This window comes from Erithacus rubecula (genome assembly GCF_903797595.1).
Source record: "Erithacus rubecula genome assembly, chromosome: 1".
Classification (NCBI taxonomy): domain Eukaryota; kingdom Metazoa; phylum Chordata; class Aves; order Passeriformes; family Muscicapidae; genus Erithacus; species Erithacus rubecula.
The window spans coordinates 54392170-54407552 of NC_136658.1; the positions used below are offsets into that span (position 1 = coordinate 54392170).

The following is a 15383-nucleotide window of genomic DNA, read 5'->3' on the forward strand; positions in this document are numbered from 1 at the left end:
ACCAAAAGACTCCCCCCAAAACTCAAAATACACCCACCCCCAAAATTTTAAACTATCAATTCTGCGAGGATGAAGAAAATGTCAAGCTTCCCCATAAAAGTAGCTCCTTTTTTAGTTTACCTTTTGCTCTGCTAGCAGTGCTTCTGCTGATTGTCATTCAGTTTTGTATAATAACCACTTTAAGCATCTGCATGAACCTACAGCTGTTTTCAACAGAGTAGCAAAGCTCTTACATCTTCCTGCATACCATTAAGCTGTCACTCATGATCCTTTTTCAGAGGTATCTTATTTACTTTACTGATATTCCTGATACAACCAGGGGCTTAAGAAGTGATGTTTCTGTACCTGTAACTGAAGCAAGATAGAAGGTGGGTCTTGCTGCCCCATAGCACCTGATTTTCACCCCCTTTTTGAAAAAGGCTATCTCCACTTACACTGCTTAGTATCTTCTACTGGGTGCTATTTTTATACCTGGTTCTGTCAAAAGACTCTGCTATTGCAAATATTCTATTTAATATTTAATATAGCAGAAATCACAATATAGTGACTTATTACTGAATGCAAGCATAGGACTCTATTACTCTCACACAGTAGAAGCCAGAGCAACATTGATTGCAGTGTAAATTTAAGCCAAGAAAGAGATTTCTTGTTCGCTTGTTGGTTGATTTTTGGTTGGTTGTTTTTTTTGGCTTGTTGGGTTTTCTTGTTTTGTTTGTTTATGTTTGTGTTTGTGTTTGTGCTAGTGTTTGTGTATGTGTTTGTTTTGTTTATTCTACTGAAGAATACGAAAAAAAGAAGCAACAGGAGTTTGAATACCTCAATGGTTGCTTTATAAAACATCTGCATTATCCATATAAAATCACTGAAACAATGCCAATTAAGTCATGGAATGGACTTATAAAGCACTGTAGTAGTTTGTCTGGGGCAGAGTTAATTTTCTTCACAGTGGCTATAATATGGATAATATGGGTCTTTGTTTAGTGCTGAATGCAGTGATGATTATAGAGACTTTTTGTTATAGCTGAGCAGTGTTTACACAGAGCCAAGGATTCTTCATTCCAGTGAAATTGTCCAAAATCTTTAACTCAGCTTGCTGCTGTTCTAGACTAATTATCCACATGACTGTCTAAATGGTTAATTTCTGTTGTATTGGGCTTGCATGGCAAGGTTTTGGTAGCAGCAGGGTTTCAATGTGCCTTCTGTGAGAAGCACATGTGAGAATGTGAGAAAGTAAACCGCTTTCGGAATCTTCATAATGAGCAGGCAAGGATAAATTTTTCTTCACACAAAAAATAAATTATTCATATATTTAATCCTTTTTCTTCCATTTGTAGCAGTGCAGTTTCTTTGAGAAACCTGAAAAAAGCAATGCCATCTGTACAAAATTAGAAGTAAAAATCAAATTCAGATCAATGCCTATTTAAGACAATTAAAACCCCCTTGTATTGAAAAATCCTTTTCTTGAAGCTGGTGACAGAAACAATGCACAAATTCACTTGGTCTTTTAGTAGCCATTATATTTCCTTTGTTCAAAATAAATATTTCAGATGCAATTTATGTCTGCTACATTATGTTTTCAAATTTATTATTCTGTATTTTCATCCAGAAATTAATATAATGATGTAAAACCCTCCAGCTTAATTCTGCTTGAGGCTGATAAGTACATTTGCTCTTTCTCCTCCTTTAAACTTGGCAGTAAATGGTTGCACTTGCTCATAGTTCAGAAATGATGGTACAAAGCCAAAAAATTTGACTTTTTTTGCTTTCTTATATTTAGCCTTGGCTCAGTGTTATATTGAGAGTTCCCTTCCAAAAGCCATGTATTTTCCATGAAAACAAATTCTAAAATCTACAGAAGCCTGATGGTAAATTACAGCTGTAAAGATTCAGGTGTCCAAACTTTTGGGTTACCAGTGAGATGATCATTCTATTTGGCTACAATTTTGCAGGGAAAAAAAAAATAATTTTAAGGGGAAAAATTTTTATTCTAGACAAAACAGGACCGGACTTAGGAGCATAGCTCTAAAATAAAAAAGGTATGAATTTGTACAGGTTTCTTCTTGCTGGCAAAACTAATAAACAAACCAACAGCCACCAGAAACTGGGTATATGAAAAACATCCTCTATTCAAAACTTATCTATTTTTCAAATTTAATATAGAATAGGAACCAGTTTTGCAGCTATCCCAGGAAAAACAGTTTGGCATTTAACTTGATAAACAGTTTGGCATTTGACTATGACTGATACATGATTAAAGCACCAGACTGGCACTTTTGGCCCACCATAACCCTCATCTATACTGCAGACAAGATTTGTAAAAACATTGGTGGAGCCCATACTGAATGACTTTATCAGAACCTGCTATTCCTAATAACCTGGGAGAGAGAGGTAAGTTTATTGGGTTTTGTTGGAATGTTTCTGGCTTTTTTTTATTGTATGATTTCATTTCTTTCTCAAAGAAATAATAATCAAGATCTTTTGGTTTTCAGTTAAAAGGATGAAAACAAACTAAAAACAACATTTTTTGTGCCTTATGTATGAAAATTTGTCTTAATATGAAGTATTAGATTTTTTTCCCAATTCATAATTTTAATATAAAATAAAAATTTATCAAATTGAAAGCTTTTTCAATAGTAGTTAACATTAGAAACTTCTTCATATACAATATAGACAATATTTCTATTCAAAAACAAAGGAAAAGGTGTCCTTAGCACTTCTAATAGATTGCATGGAATTAAAAAAGTCAACTTCAAATACATGCCTGCTTGGCTGAGACTGATGGGCATGAGCAAAATTTTCTCCCAGGCAAGTGCCTTGACTTGTCTGACGACTCTAAATTTCCAAATAACATTTTGAAAACTGTGGAATCCATCTTGATGTACAGTAGGGAATTGCTGTAGGTTGGAAATAATAACTCAAACTTTCTGTTGCTCAGTTCTACTTGTACTTTTTTAGACAAAAACAGCTTTATTTCAGAGTACAGGAGCACAGAATTTTTTAAACTCAGATTATATTGCAGTATTTTGGCCTGATTATGCCAAAGCATAGCCAAGGTCAGAAAAAACACAGGTTTGAAAACATGAAAATGTTATGACATTTCCAAACATTAACAGGACTTTAATCAAGGAATGAATAAATACTGGTTGGCTCTTTATCCAAGTGGTTACAATCATTTAAAATACCCATATATATGAAAATGCTATTTTGCCTAACAGCCACTTAAAAATAAAGGAAAAAAAAAATTAGCTATTACTATTATTTTAAATTCTTGGAGTGCTGGTTCTGAATTTAACATAAAATCAGCACGACAAATTCTTTAATGCTTGATAGAATCATAGAACAACTGGTAGGAAGGAATCATCTGGACCAACCTTTCTTGTCAAAAGCAGGGTCTAGACAGTATGTCCCAAAACCCTGGCCAGCTGAATCTTACAAGTGTCCAACATTGCCGCTGCTGGGGAGATTATAATGGCCAATTGTCCTTGGGAAAAATTTTCCTCTTGTGTCCAGTTAGAATCTCCCCAGGAGTAATTTGCATCCATTACCTCTTACCTTCACGTAGTGACTCCTTTCTTAAAAGGAATCTTCTTTCTAGTGACCCTTTTAAAACTGGAACATGGTGGTAAGATCTTTCCCAAGCCTACTTTTCTCAAGGCAGAACAAATGCAGTTCTCTCAGTTTTTCCTTGCATAGCAGGCTTCTCATTTCTTTGATCATCTTTCTGGTCCTTCTCTGAACCCTCTCCAGCCTGTCCATGTCTCTTTTGCAGAGCCAGGACCAAAATTCCAGATGTGGCCTGGCAGGCACTGAGCACCAAAGTCAGATGACTTATCTTTGCTGGTGACATCCTTGTTAATGCAATCAAGATTCCTGTTGTCTTTCTCTGCCATGACAGCTTACTGTTCATCCACCAGGACCTTTCCATACAGCTGCCCCCTCGACGGATAGTGCATAAGATTCTTTAGGAGGCAGATGAGGGGAAGTCACATGGAAAGCCTGGGAGAAATCCAAGTAAACTGTGTGCCCCTTTTGCCCTACATCTATCAAGCAGAATACTTTGTCATAGGAGATGTACAGGTTTGCCAAGCACAATTTGCCCTTAGTGAATCCATGCTGACTTTTCCCAGTCATTCCTCCTTATCAGACTTCAAACAGCCCACATAAACATGCATTCCAGGAACTGAAGTAAAACTGACAGATAGGACTATGAATTTGTGGACCCTCCTTTATGCCCTTCTTGTAGATGGGGACAACATTCTTCTAGTGTTCAGGCACCTTGCCTGATCTCCAGACATCTCAGGAGCTTTCTGTGTAGAACCATTGGTTTTAATCCCAAGGTGAGTGCCCACCATTATGGCAGAGACATGGAGCCCTTCCCATGGGCTCGGGACCTGCAAGCAGGGTGCACAGCCCTTCTCAGACACCCTTCTGTGGATGTGTGCACAAGCTGCAGTGGTCTCTCAATCCCTGTTTGGCCACCCTGTCTGCCATGCTCCCAGTTCCTGGTGCTCCACAGGGCCATTGAAATCTCCTGCAGGTGCTCCTGGCAGTGCCCGAGTCACATCAGCCTCTCTTGCGCTTCCTCTTTGTTCAAGACAGTAAAATAATTGTACACCTTTGTTGTGTACAAGGTTGGTAACATCACCTTATAGCATACAGTAAATAATACCCATAATATCTCTCTACCTCATTATAATCTCCTCCTTGAAGTTTTATAGCTCCCTGATGAAATTTGTGTGATGCTAACACTGGATCTAGCTATTAATCTTTAAGAATACACTTCTCAGTATCTGAATACACTTCTCAGTATCTATAGCCCTTAAAAAATAGCCTAAGCAATAAACACATACAGATAAAATGTGGCATATCTGTATCTCTGTTAAGGAAATTTGAGTTACATGGCACTCTGTAAGGTGCTACTAAGGAACCTTTAAATCAGTTCTATTATTATTATTAGTTTAGAGTTTTCATTATGATACCACACCAGAGCTCACATCATTGATGCTTTTTTGTGCTGGGTTCTGTGTCATGAATCAATGGATGCAGCAGAAATTCAGTAAAAATGAAATATGGGGTTTTTAAATATCACTTTTTCCTTACTGGTCTACATTCATAGTACATAAAATGTACTAGAAGGAACTTTTTTCAATTGTTATCTGCTACTGAATTTGAAATTTTCCAGGGAAGCTGTTACAGTAGGGTAACAAAACAAAACAAAACAAAGCAAAACCAGAGGGGGGGAAAAAAAAAAAAAAAAAAAAAAAAAGAGGATATGGACATCTCCTTTTCTCGTTGCTATGTATAACTTTTATTTCCAGAATTACTGTTTCTAAAAAGATATGTCACTGAAACAACTGCACCCACTGCAGTACATAGAAGGCATGCATAATATTTACAGAACTTGATCTGTGATGGAGGAAAATCATAAATGGACATTTTCACATCCATGAGATGCACACAATTTATATACCAGCTCCTTGCACTTCTTGAACAACACCCACCTCCCATCTTCCTCCCAAATAACTAGCTTAGAAGCTACCCATCTTAAAACTCTAAAAAATCTTGCTAAGAAGTGGATCAGCAAGACAGATAAGTGAGTTCACATTATGAAATGAGCCACTGAGAAAATATGTAGGTGGGAGAATAAGCTGTTCTTAAATGCCAGACAGCTGTCTGAGGTAGGACACCATTTGTTCTGGGTTTTTTTCCTAAAATATATTAGTGTGCCAATCATTATTTGGAGTTAGTTTGATACAGCCCCTGTTAGTCCAAGACAATTTAAGGTTTTATGTGTGTTGCTTGTGAATTCTATCCTTCCAAACTTTTTTTCTAGAAACTCATCAGCATCACTTTATTCACAAACAAATTATGTTATTCAATAAGTGCTTAGAGGAAACAAGCAAATTAATAAACCCACAAATTTGTGTATTCATTAAGTCCAGTTCCTTTTAATATTCCCAGTTAGGTTTTCAAGTGCTTTAACAATAATTACCAGCTGCTGCCTTCATGAATTGCACAAATGTTTGTAGAATAAACAACAGTTTAATGCAAAAATTTGCATAGTAGTTAACATTATTTATATTGCCAAACTTGAGAAGCTGGGTGCTATTTCTGCCAGTATTGCAGTTTTCATCTGCTGAGTTGGCTCATTTCGGTTAATCCTTTTGTTTTAGTCAGGTTCTACAGGGGTGCATTTTGGAAAACAAGAAGGTAAACAGAGATGAACATGCTTTTCTGGCTAAAAAAGTATTTCAGCTGATCCAATTTAGGAAACTGAGTGAGAAATTATACACAACTTCAAAAGGCAGTAGAACAGATAATGGAGACTGTAACTGAGCTGTTTATAGCAATAAAAGTATTACTGTGAGTCAAGGAAATGGTGTATCCTACATCCCAAATCAAATATGTGGTACACAGTAAGTATGCAGAGGTTGATAGACTTCATTGTTATGCTGCTTGTGTAGCAACATTTTTTACATTAAAATTCTCTAATCACTTGATACCTTGCAATTAAGTTAATGCTTAAGGCTTACCAGCATGTGAAAACAAGCTATACTTTGTGTTATTTAGATATATTAGTGTCCTGAGGGAATTGATTGATGGAGTCATTAAGTCACTACCATCATATTTGGAAAGGCATGACAGTCAGAAAAGGTTCCTGATAACTGGAGTGAAGGGAATATTGAACACCTTTTAAAGAAGGAGGACTCTAGGAACTACTGGCCAGTCATCTTTAACGCTGTGACAGAAGGGAACATATCCTCACAAACGAGATGTGAAAACATATGGAAAATTGGGGAGTAGAAGCAGCTAACATTTCACCAAGGGCAAATCATCCCTGACTAATCTAGTGGTCTTCTAGAACTGAGGCGCTTCTTCAGTGGAAAGAGGAAGAACTACTGATTGCATCTACCTGGACTTTTGTAAGATTTCACTACTGTTCCAATACTGCACAATACTCTTGCTGCTAAATTGGAGAAATATGAACTTGATGTATGAACTGTCAAATGGCTAAGAAATTGGCTGGATGGCTGCTCCAAGAGTTACAGTTAACTTCTCAATGACCAAGCGGAAACCAAGAATGAGTGGTGTCTCACTAAGGACCATACTGAGACCAATGATACACAAACTGAGACCAAATGCACCCTCACCACGTGCATTTCTGCAGGAAATGTAGGAATAATAGCATCTCACAGCCTGAATTTGTTTCTCTTTAATAAAGAAGAAAAACAAAAAATAAGTTTGACTAGAGAGAGAAAGAGTAGTTTTTCCAGAGGAAGCAAACTTTGGATTTTTTTATTTTCCTTTATGGTTTTGTTTGTTTGTTTTTTCTGTTTCTAGGTAATGAATATGTAAGACAGAAAGAGAAAAGAGTTCAGGGTTCAGAGACTACATTTAGGCCTGTCTGTACCACCTCCCTCTGCCTTTAGGACTTTTACAATCTTGCATGCACAGTTATCCAGGAACAGTACAACTGGTGAAGAAACATCTTTCAGTGTATTACATACATTTGGTCTGGAGCTTAGGACATTTCCATGAGATATATGGATCTATATCTACCAAAATGAAATAGCAAATCTAAATCTCCCACATTGTGATTCTATATTTTATTCATCAAGACATTTGTCAAATTCTTGAAGACCTATAATACAATAACAGATTGGATTCTCTTCAAGATTGTTTTTCTGTTCACAGATTAGAAGCTAACAGCCGATACTTCTTTTGCAATTATAATTCAATCATCTAGTCCCTCATGATTTGCCAGAGAAAAATCTCCTACACAACTGTTCACCAACTTCTCAGAATTCCCAATGTTTTTCTCAGCACCCCAAAGCCAAGATAAAAAGTTCCTATTGATTGCTATTTTACCCCAGATATCCTCTAATCTGACTTTCTCATAGTACAAGAAGTGATAAACAGTCAATTCTGATGAAATACAACCAGTTAAATATTTACATACACACTTAATTTGAAAAATATGATAATATAAAAGAATGACAATATATCTGAAACGTATATGAGCATGGACATACATATCTTAAAAGATGGTATTAGAATAAATTTCAAGTAAGACATTCTGTGTGGTGTTCTAAGCCATATTTCCCTTTTAAAAAGTTGCCAAACTTTTAAATAAATATTCAAACTAGTTTCAAAAATTTGATTTTTAACCATGATTTACGACATAGCTCAGATATGGTACTGGTGATTCAAGTTTTGCATCTGGATTATTAGATAACATTCCAAGTTCTATATGTGTTTTCATAATTGTTCATTCTCACTCAGACAAGATGTATATGATGACCTTTTCTGTTTAGCCGCATAGCCAAATAAATCTCTAATACTTTTGCTGTAATAATACTGACAGATTATAGCCAGTTCATTCACTCAGAAAAGCATTGAGGATACTTTTTTATTTCTCCAAAACTCTGAAAAATCTCTGATTTTTTGTTATTTAAGTAAGAAAGATCCTGAGACTTCTATTGATATTTTTAAGGCCTATTTCTCCTGTGAAAGACAAAATGAAGGATGAAGAGACAAATAGTTGGATAAATATGGAAAAATTAAAGGTATTTTCCACCAAAAGGAGGAAAAGAAAGACTATGCCTTTGTTACATGATATTAAGGGGAACCATTTCACATTTTTAGTATTCAGATAAAATTTGGATGATGCTTCATGTGTTGGACAGACAATTTTTCAACTAACTTTGGTTTCTTGATAGGTTTAGGGATTACAACCACTAACATTCCATTCACCACAGCCAAAGAGTAACTTGATTAGCTGGAGTTGTGAGGAATAGATTTGTCTAAGAATCAGCTTGCTGTCAACCTGTCTGCCATCTCCATAAATTATGCATGCAATTGTGCAAGAGCAAATAACATTTATGTTGATTTTCCAGGATGGCTTCCATCGTTTCATTAGATTATTATAAAAAGGCATTTTCCATGACTAACAACTTGCATAAAATTGCCAGAGCTGCCCATATCAGAATATTTAGTTATGCAATTATGTTATTAAGGTATTTATGTCTGCTCAGCTACACAAACAATAAGACACACACCTTTTGCACCTTAAGCACTTTACTATTCCACAATAAGCAACCTTATTCTGAATATGATATTGGTAAAATTCTGTATTATACTATATGGGTTTATTTATAAGACAATGTTATGCTACAACAGGCTTCAGATGATATGCCCTGGTGTCACACACAGTTTCCCCTCCATAAATGGAAAAAAATGATGTGAAGAATTTCAAGGTAAGATATTGATTTATGATTGTTCTTTTGCTGCAACTGTAGGTGGTTCTAAATAAAATGTACCTCTTTCATCTGTTTTAGGACATGGAATCACTGTAAGAATTCCAGAAACAAGCAAAGGATATAAGACTAGCTGTTCCTTTTGAGTTAAGCTGGTCTAGGTTGCAATCCTAACATTATTGTTTTCTAAATGCTTTCCAGGTCTTTAGAAGGTACTGAAGGATTTGATAGTGGCTGGTTGGAGAAAATGAGGAAAAAATCATATTATTTGTATGTACATAAATTATCTATGTATGTGAATATTGAGTGGAATCTACTTTCCTATTTTTAATGTCTTCTATTGAACCCTCAGGCTTTGCTATCAGATGATGTATCTCACTCTATATCTCTACCCTCAGACTGGTGCAGGTGTTGCTGCATGTGGTGCCATATTCAGATCACAGCTCTGGAAACGTGTACTACTGATGCCTTAAATTTTAAGTTTTTCTGTTCTGCTTGGGTGTGCTTTTCTGTTGTGCTTGGGTGGTGAAGACAAAATATTCTTATTCCAGCTCAAGGCTCAAGGACAACTTCTTCAAACTTCAGGCCATAAGCATAAACAATGTGAAAAGAGGAGAGCAGGCAAGCAAGCAAGGAGGATGAAAATTCATGATTTGATGCTATTAATTGGACAGTTAATTCCTGCATGCAAATGGACTAAAAACAATAAAAATGTGAGATCTCATGACCACGCCCTCTTTTGCTTCCATCCAGGCAGGGGTCACGACTGTGACCCGGGTACTGCCAGGGTGTGGCCTTTGAAGACCTCTCAATAAATACCCATTTTATTCCCCTTGACTCTGTCCATCCTGTGTTCCAGCTCCTCTAGCCATCTTTAGTTGCAGATCTGATGTTTCAGTCTCACTTCTGGTATGATTTTCTTTTTAGCTCTGGCAGTGACAACAATGAAGTTTAGCTATCTTTGTTGCTAAGCTGACTATTTTCTTTCTTACAAGACGGGAAGAGGACTAACATTTTATATTTTATATCCTGAAAATGGCATTTCAGAATTCATTGTACTTAAGATGCAGTCTTGAAAATTCCAGCAACCCTAGAAGAGAGGAATAGAACAAGTACTATTCCTGTAATTCAGGGAACTATTTAAAATAGGGGATTTTATCAGTTTTAATTGTATTGTATCTATTGTATTTAATTAAATTCCATTTAATTGTATTTTCTTTCTTTCTTTCTTTCTTTCTTTCTTTCTTTCTTTCTTTCTTTCTTTCTTTCTTTCTTTCTTTCTTTCTTTCTTTCTTTCTTTCTTTCTTTCTTTCTTTTTCTTTCTTTCTCTCTTTTTCTCTCTCTCTTTTTTCTCTTTTTCTCTCTCTCTTTTTCTCTCTCTTTCTCTCTCTTTCTCTCTCTCTTGCTTTCTCTCTCTCTCTCTTTCTCACTTCTTCTCTCTCTTGTACCAGAAATACGAAGAAAATTAAACTAGAATGCCTCTTCTCTACAGTGTTCTGACACGTCTTGTCCTCATTCAAGTATTTTTGATTCTATACTTTGTGGTGTAGGCTCATATCAGGCAGTAGCTGCAATCTGCTATCCACGTCTTTGTGCTCTGACCGATTATTTCTCTTTTCCATAGAAGTTTAGAGATAATTGTTCTTGTCCAACAGGTTAAGTAGAGGTAGTTACACATTGAGTCCTCTGAACATCTTTGTAATAGCCCTGACTGTGAGAGTTGCTTCTGCCAGGTAAACATTAAACTAGATGGAAATAACTTTTTCTCTTGCTAAATTCAAAAGAAGCATTCTAAACAAAATGGATCTGCATCAAGGATTTTGTGAGCAGAGGAACATAAGATGATTCATAAATTTTTAAAACATCTTTGAAAAAGCACACTTGTCAAACCTGCCTGTAAACATTACATTTTATGTCTAACTTATTAGACTTATATTTCTATTTTCAGATAGAATGCAGGTTTAAACAATCATCAAAAGCCATCTTCACTGACACTGCTTCACTTTGTTATTGAACATTACATTGAACATCAACATTAATATTTACCTCCTCAAACCAAATATGCCATGTTTCCTATAACTAAATCCTGTATTGAAACAGACTGGGAAGTCTGTATACATTCCATCAAAATAAACAACGATATCTGAATAGATTATGTTTGCAGTTAGTACCAGGTCATCCTCTGTTTCCATTTCTGGCAAATACACATCAATCTTTCTGGAAAAAAAAAATCAATGTACTACATTTATCATCTTATCCATACTGCATTTCTTTCCCAAGGAAAAAAATAATTCATTAGTCATCTTCGGAGATTATTATCTTACTAATACCTTAGAATACTTATCTGAGTAAATCAAGCCTATATATGTGTATAGCATATATAAAATTAATCAGATCTAGCCTAACATAATTTTTCTTATTTTTTCAAGGACAATAACAACACTTTTGGAGAGATTTTAAGTAAAACAAGAGAAAAAATTAAAATATTGTTATATCAATTAGTATCAGTATGAAACACCTTAGAGAAGCAGACAAGTAAAAAAGCATTGCATATCTCCACACTCCTGTCCAAGGTATGATCATGATACACAAGAAAGAGACTGCAGTTTTGGGTTTTGACATAAATCTCTGAGATTTTGATTCTTTTGTTAACAGTCCTTTGACAGGGCACTCAGGTTTTTCAAATAAAATTGGAAAATACATTAATTTTAGGTTGTCCAAATTAAGAATCCTTTTTTCTGTCTTGAACATATTGTTTTTCTTGACTCAAAACAAAAATTAAAGATGGTCCAGAACCAGAATTCTAAGAAAAAACAAAATTACCTGTAGGCAACCTCAGTAGCAGTACAGTTTCCTGAGGTTTTACAAATCTTTCATTGAAATGAGGTAAATTTATTTGAAATAATAATTATGTAATCAAAATTTAAAGCAAATATCTGGATGCACATTCAAAGAGGATAATCCACAACAGTTTTTTCTGAGTTGTGCACAGAAAGCATTACACATAATGCTTTTAATAAGTACATCACATTCATTACTGCATCAGATAATATGAATAGATGAGAGTGAAACATAAAACTTCATTCTCATTACTACTCACACACCGATTTCTAAAATAGAACTCAATACTGGAAAGAAGTAGAAAAACCCATGTTAGAATATTCATAGCCGTTTTACATTAATGCAGACAGCAACACAGTAAGAAAATTTTGTTTTTAATAGACTCTATGGATATTTTGAGGCACATCATACATGGCTGTCTTGAAAATAATTTTTATTAAAAAATAGATAAATATTATAAAAAATCCTAAGCATGAACAAAAAATAATTTTCAGTCTTTTGATGACACACTGAAAAAACTACCTCCTTATAAAAAACCCAACAACAAAACATCTTGAAGCAAAGGTATTAATTATGAAATTTTGTCATGAACAATGATTGAATGTGTCATTGCTGTATTGCACAAACATGAAAGTACAATTGCTTGTGATTGCAGAAAGTGCACTCTTACATGTTCCTTCTGATGAGAAAATAGCATCCTATGCTTTGTTACTTAGTATATTTCAATCAAATAGTTAACGCATGTCCTCTTCAATCTGTAAAATCAAAGTCTTTGAAAGTTTCTGATCTTTTGTGTTTTTTAAACCATATTCAAGCATTTTTAGCAGCACAGTTTGAATTTCAAAATTTCTGAAACCTCTAAATAATTCTGCTTGTCTATCTTGCTGAGGGATATACATATATATATACTGTTTGAGTGATATACATCTAGCAATGTATTTAAATATGTGAGCAGTAAAATCTCCTAGTCTGATAAGAACCATCCGCAGAGGCCACAACTAAACAAAATGATTAAAAGTTGAGATCAGAGGGAGAAGTTTGGACTAGCACTCTCAGAAAATTTAAAAATAAGCTATTACTCATCTCTATGTTCACCATATTCATGCCACTTTTTATAAATGTTTTGCTGGGGCCTAAGAAACAGAGGCTATCGATAAAGGCAATTTCTTAATGAGTGCTCTACACAGAGAAATGACAAATGTGTATATCCAGAGATACTATTCCCATGGAAACCATAATTCAGCCAGTTTGTGCACATATATTAAAGAATAGGCTTATGCAAGGAAGATGAGATTTGGTTTCTTTGGGGAGCATAGCATTGACTTTACTGACTTCTGTGTGTGCTAAATGTCAACCATTATTTTGCATTAGTACATCTTGTACTTCATTTCATTGTATTTGCTGAATAGCACACTGCATGCTTCTATAATGAAAGGATGTTTTGTCGTATTTTCATGCAAGAGATAAGATAGACAAAGTTGTAAGAAGAGCTGAAATAGTAAGTTTTCACTCTCAGGTTATTCTTTCAGTTGTCAAGCTTGGAGTTGTAAGATCATTTCTACTTACAGATCTGCACAGCTGCAGAGAGTGCCATGATCTCTTTGTTTGAGGGAATTACACTAGCAAAAACATTACACAAAAGAATTTACCTTAGAGTGTTACACTGTAAGCTTTCATCTTCAATAAAAACAGAAATTATAGATGCAGAAGTCTAGCAAGGAAGTTGTCAATATTCTTAAGCTGGTGAGAGTTTAGCTTTCTTGTTAGACAATGAAAAATTTCCAATTTACATAGCACTTAACAATAGCTAAAGACCTGCAAGGCCTGAATATTTAGCAAATTTTACCTATAAAGGCAGCCTAAAAATACATCAGACACTTATCTTCCAGCATAGTTGCATTGTAAATGAAGTAGAAACAATAAAATGAAAAAAAAAAAAAAAAAAAAAAAAGGTTTTCAAATTCAAATGACTAAAGTATGCTTCATTACAAGATTTCAGAATAAGAATCTAAGAGAGTCGCTTTAAATCCCACCCCAAGAATCTATGGGTGCAGGTGGAATGACTAGAATTCAACACTCTTTTCTTTGCCTTACTTAAGTTTCTCATTCATGCTCTACTGGGAACAAGCATAAACTAGGAAAAGGCTAGAAAACTAGTTGTGGTGATTTGGCCCTGGCTGGCAGCAAAGTTCCCACACAGCCACTTACTCACTTCCCCTCTCTCTAGAAGGAACTGGGAGAAGATGGAAACACCATGAAAGAGAAAACTTGTAGATTTAAAAGGAAATGGGAAAATTAATTACCAATTACTACTGAGGGCAAAATATACCTGGGGAATTTAATGTATTGAAAAGTAGCATAACCTAAACATATTATTACTGGTTCCAGAATTGGGAGTTGTTGGGATAATTTTACTTATAGTAACCTGCATGAGCTGTCTTTTGGATTTGTGAGCAAGCAATGTTAATAACACAGCAGTGTTTTAGCTATTGCTAAACAGTGCTTGAAAAGTGCCCAGGCCTTCTTTGTTTCTCATGCTGCTTTGGAACAAGTAGACTGGGAATTGGCAACAGATTGTGAGGGGATACAGCAGGGACAACTGACCCCATTTTGTATTTTAACCCCAGGTGGCAACTAAGCTCAGTGCTGTATTAATGTATTTCATGCATTTACATATCTTTCTATACTTCATCAAGTAGGCATCACCTTGGACTAACCTTTAGTGGAGCTTTCTGTTTTGGAAACAGGTTTACAAAAAAAGCTGAAGAACATAATAGAGACTGCTGTTAGGCTTTAAACTTGCAAAATTTACAAAAATGAGTTCACTCTTCTATCAAACATAATCACCAACCGTCCTGCTAAAGTCAGTGAGATTTTTCATGGAGAAAGATGCTGCCCATTTTAGTCTGGGTTATCAGGATCTATCCCATAATTATTACAGTGAACCATTAAAGTCTTGACATTTATCAAACTATGGTATTTGCCATTAGTGAGGCATTTGCAGTCCCCCTAAGCTTGAGTGGGGAGTACTGCAAATACCATGTGAAGTTTAACTACCATCAGCAGTAAATGTCAAGATTTTAATGGTTCTTGCTCCATGTGTAATATGAATTTAGAACTGAAAACGTACAAAAAGGTCTGAGGTCTGAACTGAGTTTATTTTTTTGTGTCCTATATTGCACCCTTTAATTTTACTTATTCAAATTATACTTGAGATGTAATTCAGGTTTATGGAAACTCTTCTGTCAATAATTTAACAGAAGTTTCACTTTCTTAGAAGCTTGC

At 35.2% G+C, this 15383-nt stretch overlaps 1 protein-coding gene across 5 annotated transcripts in view; it reads right to left on the bottom strand.

The window, feature by feature from the left end:
• Window positions 1-752: 752 nt before the first annotated feature.
• Window positions 753-15383, bottom strand: part of LOC306810017 (uncharacterized protein) — a 110060-nt gene continuing 95429 nt past the window's right edge. For 2 of the 5 annotated variants that reach the window (XR_013776354.1, XR_013776355.1), the window contains one exon: window positions 10942-11474. Coding sequence is in view for 1 of the 5 variants with exons in the window: in XM_079322044.1 (XP_079178170.1) it covers window positions 1302-1356; window positions 11304-11474; window positions 13665-13717 (279 nt within the window). In the remaining 4 variants the exon portion in view is untranslated. Of the gene's footprint in view, window positions 1357-10941; window positions 11475-11963; window positions 12061-13664; window positions 13718-15383 lie in introns of those variants that run through there. The other 3 variants (XM_079322044.1, XR_013776353.1, XR_013776356.1) reach the window with 3 other exon arrangements.